The sequence below is a fragment of the Metschnikowia bicuspidata genome (assembly GCF_001664035.1).
Source record: "Metschnikowia bicuspidata var. bicuspidata NRRL YB-4993 chromosome Unknown METBIscaffold_3, whole genome shotgun sequence".
Classification (NCBI taxonomy): domain Eukaryota; kingdom Fungi; phylum Ascomycota; class Pichiomycetes; order Serinales; family Metschnikowiaceae; genus Metschnikowia; species Metschnikowia bicuspidata.
Window position 1 is genome coordinate 842,842 of NW_017387733.1, and position 16,035 is coordinate 858,876.

The window sequence follows — 16,035 nt, forward strand, 5'->3', positions numbered from 1 at the left end:
TCCATCTCCAAGCCCATGTCATAAATCCATCTAAATTCATCTCAATAATCCATCTGCCAACCCCATCTCATAAATCCATCCCATAAATCAGCTCCAACCCATCTCATCAGCCCAGCGCGCCCAGAGACCGGCGCCCAGAGACCGGCGCCGCGCGCCACGTGCCGCGCCACGTGACCCCCCATCGCACATCGCGGCGCCATCCAAAAAACTTCCCTCCTCCACAAACCTACTTCTTTTTCCACCCCACATCATGGCCGGCGACCCCTTTCTCTCGGACCCGGCACGCAAGCGCAAGCGGCCCGCCCGCGGCGCGCCCGGCGGCAAAGGCAGCCGCGGCAACGCCCGCGCCACGCGAGACTCCGACATCTCCAGCGGCTCCGAGGACATGGACTCAGACTCGGACAGCACACACAAACACGAGCGCGACGACGGCGACGTGTCCTCCGGCGAGGAGTTTGCCGAGGAGAACGCGGCCGACAAAAGACGGCGGCTCGCCAAGCAGTACTTGCACAACTTGAAGCAGCAGCAAATCCAGGGCGACGACTTCGACGCGCAGGACTTGGACGACGAGCTCGTGGCGCGGCGGCTCCAGGACGACGTGGCGGAAAACAGGGGCAAGATGTACAAGATGCTCGGGGCCACGGTCGCGCAGCAGGAGGCGTCGCGGCGCGTGCTGACCGCGCGCGTCGGGCTGAAGAACGTGACCGGCGTGGCCGTGCACTACCCGCACGTGTACACGGTGTCCAAGGACATGGAGTTGGTCAAGTGGACGGCCGGGCGGCACGGCAAGCCGCGGCGCGCCAGGCACTGCCGCGGCGGGCCGCGCTTCGCCGCCGTCGACGCCAAGAACCCGGCCGCCAACCACCACCACGGCGCCATCAACTGCGTGGCCGCGTCGCCCGACGGCCGCTTCGTGGTCACCGGCGGCCAGGACGCGCGCCTCGTCATCTGGGCGCTGGAGAGCCTCGCGTGCTTGAAGGTGTTGCCCACGCGCGCGCCGGTCACCGCGCTCGCGTTCCGCCGCGGCTCGGACCAGCTCTACGCCGCGTGCGCCGACTTGCGCATCCGCACGTACTCCGTGGCGCAGCACGCGCAGTTGGAGACCTTGTACGGCCACCAGGACACCATCGTGGGCATCAGCGCGTTGGCGCGCGAGGGCTGCGTGTCCGTGGGCTCGCGCGACAAGACCGCCATGTACTGGAAGATCGCGGAGGAGACGCGCTTGACGTTCCGCGGCGGCGATGGCGACGGCGCCGGCAAGCCCGCCAAGCCTGGCAAGCCCGCGGCGCCGCTCCACTGCGAGGGCTCCATCGAGGCCGTGGCCATGGTGGACGAGACGCACTTCGTCACGGGCTCCGACAACGGCAGCGTGTCCTTCTGGTCCTTGGGCAAGAAGAAGGCGCTCCACACGCAGCGCTTGGCGCACGGCGTGGTGCCGCCGCCGCCGCCGGCCCGCGCCAGCGCCGAGGACAGCGCCGCGCTTGCGGCGCGCCAGGTTCCGCCGAGCCAGCCGCACTGGATCACCGCGGTGTGGGCCGTGCCCTACAGCGACCTCTTCGTCACGGGCTCGCACAGCGGCGCCGTGCACTTGTGGCGCATCGACTCCGCGTCCTTCCGCACGTTTGCGCTCGTGGGCTCCGTCCCGGTCAAGGGCTGCGTGGTGCTGATTGACGGCGCGGAGCTCGCCGACCCGAAGAGGTTGGTCGTGTACATTGCCACCAGCAAGGAGCACCGGCTCGGCCGCTGGTTGGGGCCCGTGCCGGGGCGCAACGCCGTGGTTTCCGTGGAGTTTGACCTCTAGCTGGCGGTGGGCTTGTCTCTGTCTCGTTGGACTTGTCTCGGTCTCGCTGGGCTTGTCTCTGCCTCGCTGGGCCCCGCTCTTGCCTCATTGGGCTTTTGTCTGCTCGTTGGGCTCCGCTCTTGCCTCATTTGGCTTGTCTCTGCCTCATTGGGCGTGTCTCTGCCTCATTCGGCTCCGTCCCTGTGGGCCGGCTGCGGCAATGGCAAGCGGTGTCCAGCCGCCCCGCCCTTGCTGCCCAGACCTCCTCTGATGCGGCGGGGCTCCGCATTTCAAGACGCCCGCACCGTTCCGGCCGCGGCTCCCGCTCGTGCCTTGAGGAGCGTCGGTCCCGAGGGCCTGCCTTCGGTGAGAGGAAACATAGTATTATAGATTGGTGGATGCAAGGCTCGGCATCAGCGCACATCAACGGGCGTTTCCTGTAGTGGGCATCGTCTGGTACATAGAACCGCACGCCAGTTCTGCGTCGCCCAAGCGACCGCTCACGCTTCGTACTGGCCCGTGTGCTCGCGGCATGCCTCGTTTGCTCGGTTCCTCTGTATCTCCTTGCCGTGTGGGGGTTCGGTGCTGCTGGTTGGCTGGGCGTTTTTGGCCACACGTTCCTGCTCATGCTCTCCATGGCTGTCAACCAAAAACACCCTGGGCCTCTGAACAAAACACCCCGGGCCTCGGGAAAAAACACCCCGGCCTCTGGGAACTTCCCAATCCCGCGTATGATGCTGTTTCGTGGGGCCGCCGCTTCTTGGGCTTGCTCGTCAAGCAGCAATATGATGTACCTAGCCCTGCTCTCTTCATCCACAATATATAGTATACCTTCTGGAATCACCAGATGTCCACGAAGGCTAGTTCCGGTGCACCATAAAGTTCTATGGCCTTGAAAGCATAGGTAAGAACATCCGCTCCACGCTCCAAAGTATCTGCTAGCGGCGAGCGCCCGTTTCGCTTCTTTCGCCCATCGAGCCTGACGAGCATCATAGACCATATAATGAATCATCCCCAACCATAGCATTCGAGCTAGCACTTCCGGCAGTCAACGTTGCCAGAGCCCACCTTTGGACTGGGCGGTCTTCTCAATCAACCTCGGCCATCATGGCAGCCTGCTTGGGCCTTCCATCCTTAGAGCCAAAGCCGCCAAGTTCCCCAAGCAGAAGCACAGATCTCTTGGGAAGAAAGAAAGTCTCTTTTGATATTTCTCCTCACAGTGTTCCACGGGGAAGGACTTGAATCTCACCGTCCATGAAACTGACAAATGCAGCGGGCTGCTTCTTGCCCACTGTTGACCATTTCGCAGCCATTCAAAAGGTTTGTTTGTGTTTGGTGCCTCCCTCTGAATTAGACAGTCCTATTGCGATGCATGAAGCTTCGCTCACTCGTCTTTGGCCGGTTCTCAATCCGAGTCCTGATTCCATATGCCCGGTTGCGAAACCCTCGAAGCCATAGTGAAATTCCTCTGTCGGCCACAGTATTTACTTTGAAGAGGCAATTTAACCTCGAAGCCATAGCCACACCTCTGTCGGCCACATTACTCGGTTCGAAGAGACGATCCAACGGCAACCCGCAGACGCGGGATTGGGGCCTCTCCAAGAGTGCAGCCAGACTTCCAAAGCAGGCTGTACTTTTCTGAAAAGCAAGACTTCACTTCACCAAGCGTGCGTTTCTACAAAGACCAAATCACTCAGCCTCAGGGCTGTTGGTTCTATACATTCTGAAAAGCACTGCGGCCCGCTCGGCTCATCATAATACCCCGCCGCACAACGGGCCCGGCAACCGCCTACTGTTCCCTGTTCAATCCTCGGATTCTTCTAAGTAGTATACAGTTTTGGGTGCCGTGGTGGCAGCAGACAGTCTCAGAACGCCGCCTCGTCGTCGCCAGCGTCGCCCATGTCGTCGTCTCCGTCGTCGAAATACTTTTCTGCGTTGTAGTCGTCGTCGTCCTCCTCCTCAAACTCATCGTCAAAGTCCTCCTCCTCGACGTCCTCCTCGTTCTGTTGTGCGTTGGGATCTGCGTCGAGGTCCTCGGCCAAGCTCTTCAATTTCTCAAGCATCGCCTCGGCACTCTCGCCCTCCTGCTGCACGGCAAGCTGCGCAAACCCGCCGTCGGTCTTGTATGAAGAAAGCAAGAGCTTCTTCTTCTTGTTGGTGATCCCCATCACCGAATAGAGCTCTTCGGGAAACATCCCGAGTTGGTACGGGTACTCGTCGATGGACCGCGTGACCTTCTTGACTTTTTTGTACCGGTCGGAATACCGCTCGATGGAGTCGCCGGCGGGCTTTGCGCTGGTGCCCTCCGCCGGCCCGGTGTAGAACGGGCCGTCGTACAAAAGCTTTGCCAATGCGAGTGCTTGTTTGGCACACAGCTCCTCGCTTGCAGATAGTGGGCCGTGGACGGGGAGCTCGAGCGTCGGGCCCTCGGTTTCCTGGCCCTGGGAAAGCACGTCGGCATAATCTAGGCCAAACGGCAAGAGCACCCGGTTGGCCGACTTGTTTTTGTAGGACATGAGGAGCGAACCGTGGGGGAGGAACAGGCCCTGGGTCGCTGAGATGAGCGATGCGATGGACGCGGTCACGTGACCGCCCGGGCCTCGCTGGCCGCCCCGGCGGCGGTGGCGGCGCCGGCGTGTGGCGGTGCATTCTATGGTTTCGGCTGTGTTTCAAAGGCGGCACTGTGAAACAGGGCGTTTTTTGGGGGTGGTGCCCGGCCGGGCCGAAAGTGACAAGTCTAGCTGACGTGGCTGCGCGAGCTTTGGGTGCGAAAGTTCGAGCTGTTTGATCTAGGATATGCATGGGTATCTCCGGAAGACAGAGGTGTGGGCTTCCAGGGTGGCTTTTCACCTGATTCCACTATTTGATTGGGTCTGGGGTTTTTGTGATTTCCGTGGATGTTTTCTTTTATTAGTTGTGTATTGAACATGTTGTGGGATGTGAGTCGTGTTTCCTTATTGGTTTTTCAATTTTTTCACCAAGTACAAATTACTCATTTTTGAATAAATGCCGAATTTAAAATCAAAATGCCGGGCTTAAATTTTGCTGAGGTTTACGAAGATAGGAAAGAGAGAGCCAGAGTTTGAGAAAGCGCTTGTTGAAACGTCACTGGCTGTACGTTGTTTTGTCGTTAAATTTTACTTTTTTCAACGGTCAGCACGGATGCGGCCGCCAGGGTAGACCTAATATGATAGCCGCGAGGAGGAAATGCGCGAATCGAGATTGCACGAGACTACAGAACACAGATCGAGTCAATATTCGAGTCAGTGAATGTACATTGATTAAGCAGTGGTTGAACCAGAAATCGAAATAGCAATGACAATCAAGAACTCGAATGGAGTGATTAAATGGATTGATTAAATGGAGTGATTAAATGAAGTGATTAAATGGATTGATTAAATGGAGTGATTAAATGGAGTGATCAAACCAAATATTCAAAACAAGCAGGTGAGCCAAAATCAAACTCAACACTCAGCTCCAGCACTCTAATCCTGTGCGTGAACTGAGTATCCGATTTATGTAATTACACGCAGCACTTTATTAACTAGGCAGATCAAGCACTCAAGCGTTCGCATTAGGAATCGTATCGAGGACTTGAAAAAATTTGGACTGCAAAATCAAATCAGCGCTCTAATTCAGTATAGAAACAACCAGTAATCGGATCATGTAATCTCAAACATTCAGCTCAAGGACTAAATCAAGTGATTGAATCACCTAATCCAGCCAAATACTCGATCTAGAAATGAAATAGGGACTTCAGGCTCAAGCACACAAATCACGTAATCTAATCAAGATTTCACGTGAACCATTTCCGTTCTCAACAAGCGTTTGAATTAGGAATTGAGTTAGTGATCAGCCGGATCAAGCACTCAAAGAAATTTTGGTGCTTGACACTCACGAAGCAATATTAAGCCAAAAACACATTGGCATTCTGGCAACTCTCGACAGCTTTGGAAAATGGTGCACGATTTGACAGAGACTAGTTTTTGGCAAGTGCGCTGTTTATTAACGAGAGTGCATGGGAGAGAACACTGGTTGGATTATTTCTAAAACCATGTTCGGATGCTCCCGATGGCTTTCCTGGTATGGGTCCATCACCTCGTCCATGGTTCCTTATGATGTTAACGAGAAGTGAAAGAAGAGAGGGCCTGTTTACAAGACATGAAAGAAGAGAGGGATTGTTTACAAGACGTGAAAGAAGAGAGCTTTCTTCTATGTGCTTCCAGAATGTTTCCGACGGCCCAGGGTTTTATGATGGAAGTTGCATTTGTTATGACCGGTAGCGTTCCAATTCTTGCCGTGTTTGCCGGAACCTCCTCCAATGGCACTGTTTGAATTGAACGCCCCCAGTTGTATGAAATTATTTCAGGATTTCTAACAGCCGTACACGGAGCTTTCCAAACTAGAAACGTTTTGTTACTTTTCCCCTTGCATATCCTCATTGCCTGGACCACGAAATACAAGCGGGTGTTCTTGGATCAAGTAGATAGGTCATTGAACAGCTATGTCAGCTCAATGAAGCACTGAGGTCGAATACGGGGTACGAAACTCATGTGTTACAATCGAGGACTTCGGCACATCATGTGTTTATTCGAGCAATAAAACCAATACTCCAGTACAGAGTCACGTGTTTATTCGAGCAATAAAAGCTATACTTCAGTATAGAGTCATGTGTTTGTCCAAGCAATCCACCTAATGCTCAGCATGGAATCTTTTTAGCAAGCAGTCATATCAAATACAGCAGTACTCGAATCAAGAATTGGAATGAGGGGCTGAGGCAGCAGCTGAGTAAAGAATGAGCTGAGCACTCGTCTCATACTGAATCACATTAACCGGTGGTCTAGCCAAGCACCCCCATCGAGCAAGCCGAGTCATCGGGTCCAGCCATCAAAAAAGGCACCCCGAACTCTGTAATTCAAACCAGTCCTCGGATCCAGCCCTCGGATCCAGCACTGTCCGGAAATTAAAGTATGGTGGTCCCTGGTGGAATGCCTTGTCGCATGCCGGACCCGCAGAACTCGGGCCTTCATCAGACCACCAGCTTCTAGCGCCGCATGATCGCACGCCATTCTCCCCGGACCAAAACAGCCCGAATCAGACGAAAACAAAAGCGGCGCCAGGCACGTGCTGGCCCAAGCCCATGTTTGCAAGCGGCCGCGTCAGTTTCCACGTGTCCTTCCATTCCAGATGGGGCTTTAAGCTTTTCCGCGAATTGCTCAGCCGATATTAATATATGCTCAGGGCTCGGCCGAGCTCGGCACCACACTGTATCATTGTATCATACCGGAAGATTTACTGGGCAGTGCTGGGCACGGCAAAAGCCCGGAGATATGTGCGGGCCCACAGAATATAGGGGCGGGAAATCCGAACCGACGCCCGGCAAAAACATGCCCTCGTCGCCATGCGCTTACGGGGCCCGCCCAGTGGCGTGTTCCAGCGAGCCGCACGCGGCGGGCCTGCACAGTGCGCGGGGAGATAAGAGTCTGGCAAGCCGGCCTGGAACCCCCCGCCAAAAGCACATGGATACGTCACTTGCGCACGGAAAAGACCGGTATGCTGCCCGGCCACCCGCTGCAGCCTTTTTGCTTGGAACAAGAAGCAGTGTCCCGCCGAGCGCCGGGAAATTGCGTGACCGCGTAAGCGCATACCCCAGCACCGGCCTGCCCGGCGCGCCGCGCATGCGCATACAGGACCCAGGCGACGTTGGGCGAACTCTGGAGCCTGCTATAAACCGGGTATAAAACACAGCATATCCCCATGCGCCGGCTCCTCTCTTTTTCCCCATCTACGCTTGCTTTCAGCAGAACACGTGCCACGCCCATAACCAGTGCCACGACCAGAACCAGTGCCTCGACCAGAAGCACCCGAAACAAAAGCACCACAAACACCACCACCACCAACACCACCAACACCACCAACACCCCCATCATGGCCATTCCCCAGACCCAGAAGGCGGTTGTTTTCGACACCAACGGCGGCCCCTTGCAGTACAAGGACATTGCCGTCCCCACGCCCAAGGAAAACGAAATCTTGGTCCACGTCAAGTACTCGGGCGTGTGCCACACAGACCTCCACGCCTGGAAGGGCGACTGGCCCTTGGCCACCAAGTTGCCCCTTGTCGGCGGCCACGAGGGCGCGGGCGAGGTCGTGGCGTTGGGCAAAAATGTCAAGGGCTGGCGGCTCGGCGACCTTGCCGGCATCAAGTGGTTGAACGGCTCGTGCCTCCAGTGCGAGCTCTGCCAGCACGGCAACGAGCCCAACTGCGCCGAGGCCGATCTCTCCGGGTACACGCACGACGGCTCGTTCCAGCAGTACGCCACGGCCGACGCCATCCAGGCCGCGCGGCTCCCCCAGGGCACGGACTTGGCGCAGGCGGCGCCCATCTTGTGTGCCGGCATCACCGTGTACAAGGCGTTGAAAACCGCGGCCTTGCAGGCGGGCCAGTGGGTGTGTATTTCCGGCGCCGGCGGCGGCTTGGGCTCGTTGGCCATCCAGTACGCCACGGCCATGGGCTACCGCGTGGTGGCCATTGACGGCGGCGACGAGAAGCGCGACTTCTGCCGCTCGTTGGGCGCGGAGCAGTTCGTGGACTTCACGTCCAGCAAGGACATTGTGCGGGACGTGGTGGCGGCCACCGGCGGCGGGGCGCACGACGCCATCAACGTGTCGGTGTCGGAAAAGGCCATTTCGCAGTCGTTGGAGTACCTCCGCCCGACCGGCGTGGCCGTCTTGGTGGGCTTGCCGGCGGGGGCCAAGGTGGTGGCGCCCGTGTTCGAGGCCGTGGTCAAGTCCGTGAGCATCAAGGGCTCGTACGTGGGCAACCGCGCCGACTCGGCCGAGGCCATCGACTTTTTCTCGCGCGGCTTGATCAAGTGCCCCATCAAGATCGTGGGCTTGTCGGAGTTGCCGAAGATCTACGAGTTGATGGAGGCCGGCAAGATCTTGGGCCGGTACGTGGTGGACACCTCCAAGTAGGATGCAATGTATGTAGTAACGAGGAGTTGGGTTGAGTGTCTGTAGGGGGATGCAGGGAGGTTGATGGGATTGGGAGGGACTATGAACAAGGGGACGCGGGCATGTTCGTTTGGCGGGGGCAGGGGTCCCAAAAGCCGGGCTGGATCAACATGTTCCAAGCCGGTGGGCACGAACATGCCAATGGGGGAGTCCTTGTTGGTTCTTGGTTCCTTCTTCCGTCATGATTCCTTTTTGGTTCTTTTTGGTTATTCATGGTTCCTTCTTGGTTCCTTCTTGGTTCCTTCTTGTTTCCTTTTTGGTTCCTTCTTGGTTCCTTCATGTTCCTTCTTGGTTCCTTCATGTTCCTTCTTCCTTCCTTCTTCGGAGATGTCGATTGGCACATCAACACACCTCTCAACACCCACGGCAGAAAAGCTTTGTTCCATACTCCTCAATCCCTTGCCCAAAAGCGACTTCAGTTCTCGACAAAGCTTGAATGCCATAATGCACTTTGCCTGTGAGAAGACGCATCTTCGTCAATCAATACAGGGGCGCTGATTGATGCAGAAGATAAAGGAGAACAGTCCAATATATGCTGGCTGGCCCACCACACCAAAGCAGCCTGTTCTGGACACAATGCTTCTTTCATGTTCCACCTGCGCTTATCTACAGAATACAGACCTTCAAAACACCCAGGCTATGTAGTCTTCAATAGCCGTGGCGTCACTTTCGATAGTAAAAAGGCAATAGTGAAACGAAAAAGAGATAGCACTCTGAGGGATGGAGAGAAACAGATGGAGAGATGGAGAAAAACAGATGGAGAGATGGAGAAAAACAGATGGAGAGATGGAGAGAAACAGATGGAGAGATGGAGAGAAACAGATGGAGAGATGGAGAGGAAAAGAATCTGCCTGTAAAGCAGTGCCTAAATATGAAGCATGAAGTGTTTTAATTGACCATCATGCACCCAGGAACGACATGCGGCAAGAGATGTCTCTAATGAAAGAAGGGAGCATCAAGTCCGTCGAAATCCGGGGCAGTCCGTTTGGTCGGAGACTCCTGATGATGAGCCAAGCCGGCACAACCAGAAGCATACCCAATCAAAAATGAGTTAGGTTGCAAAACCAGACATGGCCAGGCACAGTTGAATGCCAGAAAAAACTCGAAAAAAAAACTATACGAATAATGAAACCAGAACAGTAACATCGCGACCAGGTGGAATTAGGCATGGGTGAGATCAGCAACACGCCATGGGGATCAAGTGAATTCAGAAACATGCAATCGGCGAACGGGACAAAGCTGGGGAAAGGATCACCACGCACCAATTGAAAAATGGCAAAAACACACCATGAACCACCTCTGTTGTACTGAAAGCGGTTTCCGGCCGGCTCTGTAGCATCACGTGACGTGCTTCCCGGCCAGTCTCCAGGACCCTTCTTGTAATATCTGGATCCCCTGGGCTGAACCCTAAGCGCAGTCCTCAAGTTCGACTTAAAAGTTGTTCCACATCTGTCCAAGCATATGTCCAAAAAGTGTCCAAATAGTGTCTATTATGTGTCCAAATGCGTGTCCAAATATGTGTCCAAAGATGTGTCCAAAGATTTGCCAGATACATGCAAAGTAATTGCGCACCAACATCTTAATTGAATTTGCCTCAGACAAGTGGCCAGAAGAAATGCTGATTCAAGTTTTTCCACAACGGCATCTGTCACTATCCCCCACCCAAACATGATTTTTTTGGCTTTTGAAATTGCCTCCAGACAAGCTGCCGCCAATCACATGACCGCCGCCTTCCCGATCTGGCAGTGCACCGTTTTTCCCGATGCGATCTGTTAATAAACAAACCAGCACGTAGCGGCCACAACTAAACAGAACCGAAAAATCAAAAAAAAAAAAAATAATAATAGCACTCGCGTCCTGGGCCCCCGCTTTGTGTTGAGGCCGCATGTAAGTCAACACGCCAGATTCCGCTGCTCATCCCAAACCTTCGAGCATCTCCAGGAAAAACTGACCCCACAGCCTCGCGCCCTACCTTTTGCAACTACTTGCATGAGGAGCATCTCCAAGCCACGCTCACTTTAGATTTCTTTTGCAGAAAGCCGCCGACGAGCCGCTTGCTCATAACAGTAGAGAGTCTTTTTGAGGTAGAGCAAACAAGGGGTTAAAAAGCAAATTGGACCAGCCCATAGATCAGAACAGACTAAAGGGAGAACTCCAATTTGATCAAAGCGTTTAGGGTAGAACAGGTCAATCCACAAGAGCCGGCAAGAGATAACTCATTGAACTAAGCGGGTGTGGCTAATCAAGGACCGAGGTTAATCAAGTAGCGTTTTCTTTTCCGATCTCGTTCATACAAGTGAAGCTAGAAAAAGCCAGGCGATTCAACCCAGTGCTTTGGTCTAACAGGAACAGAACAAACGCCCACGGACAATCGAAAAATACGACCAGGCATAAGATCAGACAAGAAGAACCGATCAGATCATCTACTAAGATCAGAAGAATCGAGCGGATAATCGACCAAGACAAGAAGAAGCGATCAGATCATCTACTAAGATCAGAAGAATCGAGCATATAATCGACTAAGATCAGAAGAATCGAGCGGATAATCAACTAAGTTCAGAAGTACCGATCAGATCATCTACTAAGACAAGAAGAGCCGATCAGATCATCGACGAAGGCACGATAAATCGATCAGACTTCGACTAGATCATCGACAGAGATCAGACAAGAACGACCAGATCGTCGTCCATACATCCAGCCGGAAGCACCAGCCATCCCCCAAAAGCAAAAGAATCCGGCCAGAGCTCAAGCGATCTACTGAACCCGGCAGCTCCCCCGTTCTAGTCACCCAGAAAACACTCTTTTCTACCACTTTCCCTCTCACATACTCTCGCACACACCCTCGCACATACCCTTTCCCATGGCAGACTTTCCCGAGACTGCCGACGGCACGTTGGTTGTCATGGTGTGCCGTGCAAGGCACCTCCCAAACAGGCGCAAACTCGACAAACAGTCACCCTACGTGCTTCTTCGAATCAACACCGTGGCACAGAAAACACCGGCGCATTTCCGCGCGGGCCAGACGCCCGAATGGACCCACGAAATCCGGTTCCAGCTTTCCAGGGACCGCAAGGCCGTGATGCGGCTCGACGTGTTGGACGAGACCAAGGCCGACCCGACGCCCATCGGCGGCACGGATATCGACTGCGCATCCGTCTTCCTGAACCCAGCAAACCTCCAGGAGTCCGGCAAATACATCCTCGACGGCTGGCACGACTTGTCCTTCAAGGACCGCTACGCCGGCAAGATCTTCCTTGAAATGACGTTCTACCCGAGTGCGCCGATGGTCCCACCGAAGCTCGTGCACTCGGCCTCGGCACTTAAGCTTCTTCCCGAGGCTCCGGACGGCCCCGCAAACGACGACTTGCTCCGCCACCTGGCGCCCGCGGCCCCCACAGCGCCGGGCACGGCCGCCCACGACGTGTTTGTGTCGTCGCCGCCGCGAAAACAGCATTTCTTCCACTCCGCCGGGCCCGAGCCGGCGCCGCCGGACGCCACCGTGTTTGTGGAGGGCACGCGGCCAAAAACAAGCCGCCTAGCCAAGCTCAAGGACAAATTCATGGCCAAGGAGCCCATCACGGGGCTCTGGGCACACGACGCCAAGCCTGGCCCGAGAAGACGGTCGCACGGCGATTCCGGCGAGTCGCTCATGCCTGCACCCACCCCGCTAGACAACTTCGAGGAGCTCCTGTTGGAGATGGGGATCTATCCGCCGACGGAGCAGAACAGCAACGGGGCCTCGGCCCGCCTTCCGCTGTCTTCTGCGCCGCCACCGCCCCCACATTCCGCATCCGGAGATGTGTCCGTGGACACGGCGCTCCCGCTCCTATACAACGGCCGGTTTTCCCCGAGCAAGTCGCCGGAGCGGCCGGCCAACATGCAAACCGCATCCCTGCCGAGCCCGCCGAAAAGCCGCCGCAAGCCGCCGCCAGGCGTGACGGACCACTCGCCGTTGCCGTTCTTGGACACCACCAACATCCCGTTTTCCGCAGACAACTTCCAGCTTGACGCCGGGCCCAGCGACTTGCTCCCGACCAAAGTGTTCCACATGGACCGGCCGGTGAAGTCGCTCACGGTGCTGGACACGGACCGCGAGAGCCACCCTGTCAACCCGAACGAGATCGATCCTCGCTACTACGCCCCCACCCCCTCGGAACACTTGTCTTCCAGCTCGAATTGGCAGAATACGCCCAAGCGCTTCGAGGAAAGCGCCACGCACGACTCGGGGTACCTAGGCGAGGGCTCGTGGAGCATGCCTAAGAACCCGAAGGGCAAATTCTCGCCGTCTGTGTTCCAGAGGATAAATCTTGAGAACGCCGGCGAGGAAAACAAGCCGCCCGTACCGCCCAAGATCCCTAGCGGCTTATCAGAGAAGGAGTACTACGTTTTGGACAAGGACAAATACTTGAAGGACATCAACGGGCGGCGGTTTTGACGGACACCAAGACTCGCGGGTTCTATGACTACGGGATAAATGAGAAAGTTTCTTCCTGAAGACAAACCCCAGCTGAGCCTGCCTGATGACATCCCAAAAGTCTGCTTTAAAGATGGGCTAAACAATGATGTGTGATTTGTGTGACTATTTTTTGAATGCAATCTCGGATCGACCAGCTATACCAGACACTAGTGTGTCTCCGAAAGGACGTGGACACGTGTGGGCGAAGGGAGTGACAAGATATTGCAACCTAAACTATACAAATGGCAAGCAATCCCAAAGCTCCCACGGCAAAGTGCGCCCTGGCCGCACCGCCGGTGCTTGTCCCGGTCTGTGTTCTGGAGGCACTACTGCCGTTTGTCCCGTTGCCCGAAGCGTAATTAGTGGACTGAGTGATTCTCACAGGGGTGATGGTGCGCTTCGCCTGGCAGCATTTTTGCCTGATCGAACCAAAAGGGGCCAGGTCTCCACCATCATCATCCCATGACACAGATGAAATGGCTGGAGACAAAGCCATTTGGCTGCGACTCATCTCTGCAACACTCGAAACAGACAACGCATCGAGACTCGGAGATTCTGGAGCCTGCATCGCCTTTGTTTCCAGAGCCGTGCTGGCCCGACTCATTGACGACCCGGTGACTGCCGATGACATAGTCACTGAAAGCCACAATAAGAAGGAATAGTTCATGATGATTCTTGGGCAAGTGTGGCTCCGTCCTGGATTTTTTGGAGAAGCTTCCCAGGCAAACCGGAATTCCCGGCCCTTAAATTCTCGAGGCCTGGCGGCATGTGTCTCACGTAGATGGTTTTGCCGTGGTTTATTATACTTTTTGTGCAGGTGGAAACGGTATGGCGGTAAACCATTGTCGCTGTATTAAAACGCTCACAATAGCTCGATAGACACCCTGTGCATGATTGGGTGTTGCCTCGCGCCGGCATTAGTTGGCGGAATATGAGCAGAATTTAGTTTCCTTTGAAACTTGTGACCTTGCTTCAAGATCTCTAACCGAAAACCTCCTTGAGGCATTTACGGATCTCTAAGCTGCTTTCTTGAACCTTAGCCTAATTAGCGAAGACAGACGTCCTAGATCGGCATACAATAGGTGGCTAGCATGAGAGATTCAAATAGCTCATTGTCAATGCCCCGATGTTTACTCCAATCCCCAAGAAGAATCCGCTCGTTTGAGCACCCGTGGGGTTTCTTTTAAAACGTCCAGTGGGAAATCTGCTCAACAATGTGCATAGACCTGTAGTCGGCTAATTTCAGAGTCGAAACAGATCTTCATAGAGCATTTTTCCTTTCAAGAATTTGGGCCCCCCAAAAATTTTCAAGTGAAAACACGTGCTCAATTGGGTACACGTCAGCAGGTTTTCTGGAGACTGCTGGACACATATTCTAATCATGACTTGATTCGTGAGCACCAGGCGAATAGACATGCGCAATTGGTGCCGTCGGAGAAGAGCTGTTAGCTGTCAAACGGAATATTGTATATACAGAAGGAAAAGACGCACGAGCAAATTGCAAGATCCCGGTATGGGGGTGCCATTATCCAGCGCCTCAATTGTTTATGGGCCTACAAAGACGTCTAATAGGTATGACATTCGAAGTTTCATATTAAAGATGCATGGTCGGTGGGAAACAGTGCGCTTAGCCGCATACTTGGGGCATGTTCCTTAGGCACAGTATCCCAAGATAGGTGTCTATATATAACAAATGGAGCTTTTTACATAATCACAAGAGCTTCAGAAGTTCGACAGTTTGCGGATCTTGCGCTTTCGGAAATCGATTGTGCGTATATCTGCATACGTATTATTAACTAAACCCAGCGAACGCCAAACTCTGGGACCAATCGACCAAGCCAACTTACCTTCCAAAAAAAGCACAAAAAAAGCACAAAAAACCCACTAGAAAACCACAAAAAATCACCACAAAAGAACCAAAATGAATAAAAAAATGGATAAAAAAGACCAGGAAAAATCCACCAGACACGCAGAAACGGCAAACAGACCAATCTCACGTCCCGTTCCCATCTGGCAATACCGCTGGGGCCTCGCAGCCGGGACTAAGGTCGCACGATATTTGCCTGCACACGACCGAAAATTTTTGTTACACCTGAGTGTGGCCTTACATAGTGACCAGCTCCCAACATCACATAGTCGAAATGCTCAGGACAGCCACCCGAAATATCTCCATCAAGAGCTTGCCGCACGAATTGCAGCCCAAAAATAAGTACAATGCTGTGCGGTCGAAATTTAACATGAAGCCCGTCCCAACACAGGGTCTCATATACAACCCGCCAGCATCCATGCCAACGGTGAAAGAAACCCCGCGTGCTTTTTTGCCCCCCAACGACCCCCGCTTGAAGCTCTTGGCGGAGAAATTCAAGACATACACACCCGAAGAGCTCGAGGAGATGCCTGTGATCTACGCCACCAAAAAAGACAACAGCTTGACGCCCGAGATTGTGCAAGAAATCATAGCATTGAGGAGCGAAGATCCAGATAAGTGGAGCATTGCCAAGTTGGCGGCCAAGTTCAGCGTGGACGCCAAGAAAGTCAATGTCATCACGGGCTCCAGCAAGGAAAGGCAGCAGAAGGTGCTTGCGCAGCTTGCCGAGCAGCAAAGCCAGTGGACGGGAAAGAAACGACTCGCGAGGGACGACAGGGTCAAGAGAAAGCAGATGTGGTTGAGGAACGAATTCTAACTTGTATATATTAGTTTTGCATCGATCGTATAAGGAATGTACGTGTACCGGAAACGGATGGGCGCCTGGCCCCGGGCCCCGGCCGCCCTGGCGTATGAATT

At 54.4% G+C, this 16,035-nt stretch overlaps 8 protein-coding genes across 8 annotated transcripts; 5 read left to right on the top strand and 3 right to left on the bottom strand.

Annotated features, from left to right (window-relative positions):
• Nucleotides 1-250: 250 nt before the first annotated feature.
• RRP9 (Rrp9p) lies at nucleotides 251-1,801 on the top strand (the record flags this gene model as incomplete). Its single annotated transcript, XM_018854061.1, has 1 exon — nucleotides 251-1,801. The coding sequence occupies one exon, from the start codon at nucleotides 251-253 to the stop codon at nucleotides 1,799-1,801; it is 1,551 nt and encodes a 516-aa protein (XP_018711630.1).
• Nucleotides 1,797-2,979, bottom strand: METBIDRAFT_175656 (uncharacterized protein). The gene has a single exon (XM_018854721.1). The coding sequence runs from the start codon at nucleotides 2,805-2,807 to the stop codon at nucleotides 1,926-1,928; it is 882 nt and encodes a 293-aa protein (XP_018711631.1). The 5' UTR covers nucleotides 2,808-2,979; the 3' UTR covers nucleotides 1,797-1,925.
• Nucleotides 2,980-3,645: 666 nt separating this feature from the next.
• On the bottom strand, nucleotides 3,646-4,296 carry RPC31 (DNA-directed RNA polymerase III subunit; the record flags this gene model as incomplete). Its single annotated transcript, XM_018857383.1, has 1 exon — nucleotides 3,646-4,296. The coding sequence occupies one exon, from the start codon at nucleotides 4,294-4,296 to the stop codon at nucleotides 3,646-3,648; it is 651 nt and encodes a 216-aa protein (XP_018711632.1).
• Nucleotides 4,297-6,528: 2,232 nt separating this feature from the next.
• METBIDRAFT_175933 (uncharacterized protein) lies at nucleotides 6,529-7,822 on the top strand. The gene has a single exon (XM_018854723.1). The coding sequence runs from the start codon at nucleotides 6,835-6,837 to the stop codon at nucleotides 7,519-7,521; it is 687 nt and encodes a 228-aa protein (XP_018711633.1). The 5' UTR covers nucleotides 6,529-6,834; the 3' UTR covers nucleotides 7,522-7,822.
• METBIDRAFT_78183 (zinc-dependent alcohol dehydrogenase) lies at nucleotides 7,709-8,755 on the top strand (the record flags this gene model as incomplete). The annotated part of the gene is made up of 1 exon (XM_018858840.1): nucleotides 7,709-8,755. One exon carries the CDS (start codon nucleotides 7,709-7,711, stop codon nucleotides 8,753-8,755), a length of 1,047 nt encoding a protein of 348 aa, XP_018711634.1.
• Nucleotides 8,756-11,654: 2,899 nt separating this feature from the next.
• INN1 (Inn1p) lies at nucleotides 11,655-13,229 on the top strand (the record flags this gene model as incomplete). The annotated part of the gene is made up of 2 exons (XM_018857367.1): nucleotides 11,655-12,595; nucleotides 12,647-13,229. The coding sequence occupies 2 exons, from the start codon at nucleotides 11,655-11,657 to the stop codon at nucleotides 13,227-13,229; spliced, it is 1,524 nt and encodes a 507-aa protein (XP_018711635.1).
• Nucleotides 13,230-13,479: 250 nt separating this feature from the next.
• On the bottom strand, nucleotides 13,480-13,917 carry METBIDRAFT_11692 (uncharacterized protein; the record flags this gene model as incomplete). Its single annotated transcript, XM_018854062.1, has 1 exon — nucleotides 13,480-13,917. The coding sequence occupies one exon, from the start codon at nucleotides 13,915-13,917 to the stop codon at nucleotides 13,480-13,482; it is 438 nt and encodes a 145-aa protein (XP_018711636.1).
• Nucleotides 13,918-15,391: 1,474 nt separating this feature from the next.
• METBIDRAFT_11693 (mitochondrial 54S ribosomal protein mL58) lies at nucleotides 15,392-15,934 on the top strand (the record flags this gene model as incomplete). The annotated part of the gene is made up of 1 exon (XM_018854063.1): nucleotides 15,392-15,934. One exon carries the CDS (start codon nucleotides 15,392-15,394, stop codon nucleotides 15,932-15,934), a length of 543 nt encoding a protein of 180 aa, XP_018711637.1.
• Between the last annotated feature and the right edge of the window lie 101 nt (nucleotides 15,935-16,035).

Coding starts and splice junctions, on each gene's coding strand:
- METBIDRAFT_175656 (XM_018854721.1), bottom strand. CDS start 2,807: ATGCTATGGTTGGGGATGATTCATTATATGGTCTATGATGCTCGTCAG.
- METBIDRAFT_175933 (XM_018854723.1), top strand. CDS start 6,835: ATGATCGCACGCCATTCTCCCCGGACCAAAACAGCCCGAATCAGACGA.